General features: G+C 44.2%; 1 protein-coding gene across 4 annotated transcripts in view; it reads left to right on the top strand.

The window, feature by feature from the left end:
- Positions 1-4,242, top strand: part of LOC105293312 (spermatogenesis- and oogenesis-specific basic helix-loop-helix-containing protein 2-like) — a 106,741-nt gene that overhangs the window by 98,329 nt on the left and 4,170 nt on the right. For 3 of the 4 annotated variants that reach the window (XM_023531590.1, XM_023531591.1, XM_023531592.1), the window contains 3 exons: positions 1,810-1,957; positions 2,117-2,208; positions 2,804-2,925. In XM_023531590.1, the coding sequence (XP_023387358.1) occupies positions 1,810-1,957; positions 2,117-2,208; positions 2,804-2,925 (362 nt within the window). The remainder of the gene's footprint in view (positions 1-1,809; positions 1,958-2,116; positions 2,209-2,803; positions 2,926-4,242) is intronic. The other variant, XM_023531593.1, reaches the window with a different exon arrangement.

The raw sequence follows: 4,242 nt of genomic DNA, 5'->3' as shown, positions 1-4,242 counted from the left end.
TTTGGAAAATATAGAAAATAAAAGGAAGAAATAACATTTTCCATAGCTCAGCCATCCAGAAATAATTATTAGCTGATGTTTCTGCTTTTAGTTTTCTTTCTATGCTTAATTTTGCTTTGTTTAATGATTAGGTCCATATTTTATTTGCTGTCTTATATCTTATACTTGTATCCTCTAAAAATATCTTATCTTTTTTCAGTAAGCATTATAACATCATTTCCACTGTAAGGTAATATTGTGCTAAGCTAATATACTATAGCTTATCTAAGCGGCCACTTATTTTGCATGTTCAGATCGTTTTTCATATTTTACTGTTATACTACTATAACATAATAGATAACAAAAAGTTTGTTCTGCGTTTTAGACCCTCATAAGTGAAAGTACCATGTTAAAATGTGTGAAAAGTCCCAAAGCCCCTCATATACGTTGTCAAATTGTTGACGATTCCATCCCTTTTTTTTTTCAGAATAGTCCCCAACACACCTTCACAGAATCCCCCCAGAACTCAAAACCTAATTAAAGCACTGCTAATCTAGACTATTTTAGTTATTTACTGGCTATATATCAAACTAAATTTTTTAATTATTTTTTTTTCTTGCCCTTCTGACGTTCAGAGAAATTTGGTAGCCTGTCAATGGTCCTAGCTAATAACGGGCGGAGTTACCACTGGACACTTCATACATCGAGGCAGTATTCACAAAGCAGGAGCTTAATGTTTATTAAGTGAACACATGAAAATATGAAGGTACCAAAGCTTAGATCGACTTAGATTTGTATTTCCTATATATTTCCTGTTAGAACTATGAAACGCCGAGGTTAGTTTCCTTCTGATACTATCTTGGATGTTGTTCTCATTTGCATATTGGTTTATTTGTTCTGTCCTTACCTACTGCTTCAGTTACATGTGAAGCCCATGCATTACAAGATGCTAACTGATCTATCGATGGAAATGTGGTCCAGGTCACAGTGACATGAATATTCTGCCTACTCTTTGCCTTCTAGGCTTCTAGCATGAATTGCAAAAGGATTTATTTATGTATGTGTGATTCTCTTCTCTGAGTGAGGAGTCATCTCTAGGTTTCCGTAGGCAGTGGGGATGTGTACAGTCATCCCCCCTTATCCACGGGCACCCCCAGGGGATTCCTGAAACCACAGATAGTACCAAATCCTCTATATACTGTTTTTTTCCTATACATACATACCTATGAGAAAGCTTCATTTATAAATTAGGCACAGTTAGAGATTAATAAAAATAAAACAGAATGATTATAATAATGTACTGTGATAAAAGTTATGTGAATGTAGTCTCTCTCTCATAACTGCTGTGATAACGAAGATGACTGCTAAGTTCTGGGAAGCAGCACATGCAGCATGGATACGCTGCACAAAGGGACGATTCGCAGTGTCCCAGAGGGGACAGAGTAGGAGGCGTGAGATTTCACGCTACTCAGAACAGCACGCGTTTTAAAACTTGTGAATTGTTTAATTCTGAAATTTTTTACTTAATATTTTTGGACCGTGGTTGAGTGCAGAAAGTGAAACCACAGACGAAGCCCGGCCGTGTGCTGCCCGGCGTCTGGGCGTGTGTGCGCTGCAGCAGGCCTGGGGCGAGCGAGCTGGCGCTGCCACCAGCACAGTGTTCTTGGGAGCAGTGTGAGTGGCACCCTCGGGAAGGCGGGACCCCGGGGTCCTGGGGCTGCTGGCTTGTGAGGAAAAGGCCTCCTCTGAAGGGGATACCGGGAGGAAGAGTTGCGGACAAGGAAAAAAATGAGACTAATTATTTCTTGTTTATTACCATTCCCTGCTCAGAGAACGAATCAAGTATTGCTGTGAGCAGCTGCGGACTCTATTGCCATGTATAAAGGGGAGAAAGAATGACGCAGCTTCCATTCTTGAGGCAACAGTGGATTATATGAAGTATATCCGGGAGCAAATCCCTCCAGCCGTCATGGGCCAGGTATTCAGCTCCCAAGCCTTGAATTTTATCCTCATACACAGTGCCTTAATGCTACATTTTCTTTCTTTCTTTCTGGTTTTTTTTTTTTTTTAATCATTGGAAATGTATGTGTGTCTGTATATATGAAAAAATCTAACTAGATCTCTGTCTGTATTTTAGATTACAGAAGCACTGCAGAGCAATAGGAGGTTTTGTAAGAAACAACCGACGCTCATCCAGCTCCCCCTCCCAGGCACTATCATGGCGCAGAGGTATGATAAGGGCGCCTGTTATTTTCTCCAGTGCTGGTGCTGGAAGTGTAGACAGGCCAGAACCCACTGGCAACGAACACCCAGGAGTCAGTGAGCTACTCCCATTGCTGATGTGTATCATTTAATGACAGTGATGACATATGTGCTGTTCTCAGGCCCATGATCCTGTCATCATCTGCCTTGTTCTCCTTTTGTTATTTCTGAGGATCTTAAAATGGGGCATTACCAGGAGTGATGGTTGTGACCGGCAGCCCAGTAGGGGCGTGATGGATGCAGGCACTCCCAGGCGTTGGAGCAGCCCAGCCCTGTTTCAGCAGGGGGTCCTAAAAGAAACTGCAAACAGGGCAGGCCAAAGGAACACTTCCTATTTGAATTTATTAAAATATGTAAACAAAGGAAAATGATCGAGGAAAAGCAGATCATTCCTAAAGAATCACTCTGAATCCTTTTCAACAATTTTTTCTTGTATTTAAATAATCTATAGTTTAGGCTCTGTTACATTTTTTAGAACTTGGATGATGGACGAACAATTGAACTCAGCAATGTTCATACTGTCTTTCTTGAGAAATGTGTATTTTTTTTCTGTCCTTCTAAGGGAAAACAGTATATTGGCAAACACTTACTCACCAGTGAGAGGGATCAGATTCCTGACTAACAAGTACTTGAATGTGTACCCTGTTCCTGCCTCAGGGGGCCCCTCGGGAGACGCCATGAGAGGTGAGCCCCACCTGGCCCCTCAGGCCATGCTGATACTCGGGTCTGCAGTGGATTGAGGCTGAAGAGTCCCCACGAGCCCTCTGGCATCGTCTGCTTTCAGTACACAAACAGGGTGTTATCCTAGAGATAGGGCTCACCAGGTCGACCTTTACGGGTAGATGATAAGCACACTGGTGACTTTATTTATGTGACTCGGATTGAAAGGGAAGGGAAGTATTTGTAGTAATTCAGTACTAACTATGTCTCGAGCATCTAACACATTCGTTTATTGACTTCATGTCTTTGCTGAAATGTCCCCTTCTTGGGGACACTTTCTCAACCGCCCAGCTGGAGGTGCATTCTGCCCCCCGCGGCACACCGTGCTGGGGCTCCCCACCCACCTTCTCTGCTGCATTCCCTGCTCAGCGCCTTCTCATACGCTCTGCTTGCACAGCTTGTTTATGGCCTGACCTCTCCCACTAGAATATATCGACTCCGTGAAGACAGGAATGTTTTGCTTGGTTTGGTCATTCCTGTATTTCTAGTACCTAGTGCAATGACCATCTCACAGGAGGTGCTTAAGAAAGATCCATGATGTGCATATTCATTGTGAAGCGTTGACCCGCCATGAGGCTTCTTTGTCATCTGTGCCATATAGTCCGGGCATGCCCATGCACTTGCCGAAATAAGACGGCAAAGAGCAGAGCCGGAGCGAGAGAACGCCAGCCCCCGTCTGTACTTGCTATTCCCGTAGGTCACTGGTCGGTGGCAAACCAGCGAGATGTTGGACTCCTGCCCTGCACGTCAGGCCCTGGATGGCGATGCCCCACCCATCTCCTCGGTGCCCTAGTCTGGGGTCACCCTTCTGCTGACGTCTCTAAGGGACTCTGCTCTTTTCCCTCAGCACCTCCCTTTGCCGGGTGTGGCCTTTCCCCGCACTGTGCCTGCTTAACTCCCAGTTTGTCCCTTAGTTCTGGCTCAGACGTCTCTGCTTCACAGATGGGGACATGGGACAAACAAGGTGCAGTTCTTGTTCTTATGGAGCTCACAAATTAGTAGCAGAGAGGGTCACACCAGCAAAATAACGATTCCTCTAGTCATCTGAGTGCTGTTATGGCGATACCATGCATCTATGCGGATGTTGTGGAAGCCAAGGGCTCAAATGACCAGGGATGTTGTTCAAGGTCAAAAGAGAAAGGGGGCCAAGAATAGAAGATAGCCCTTCTTGTTCATATAATCAAATCAGCCTCAGGTATTTTATTAGTCAGTTAAGACTTTTCTCCTGCCTTAGGGAAGAGGGGAGTGAGAATGGAAAAAAAGTAGCCAAGAGCCATGGCT

The sequence above is a fragment of the Pteropus vampyrus genome, unplaced genomic scaffold (genome assembly GCF_000151845.1).
Source record: "Pteropus vampyrus isolate Shadow unplaced genomic scaffold, Pvam_2.0 Scaffold71, whole genome shotgun sequence".
Taxonomy (NCBI): Eukaryota; Metazoa; Chordata; class Mammalia; order Chiroptera; family Pteropodidae; genus Pteropus; species Pteropus vampyrus.
The sequence above is the reverse complement of the archived record's forward strand: the minus strand, read 5'-3'. Positions and strand labels throughout refer to the sequence as shown.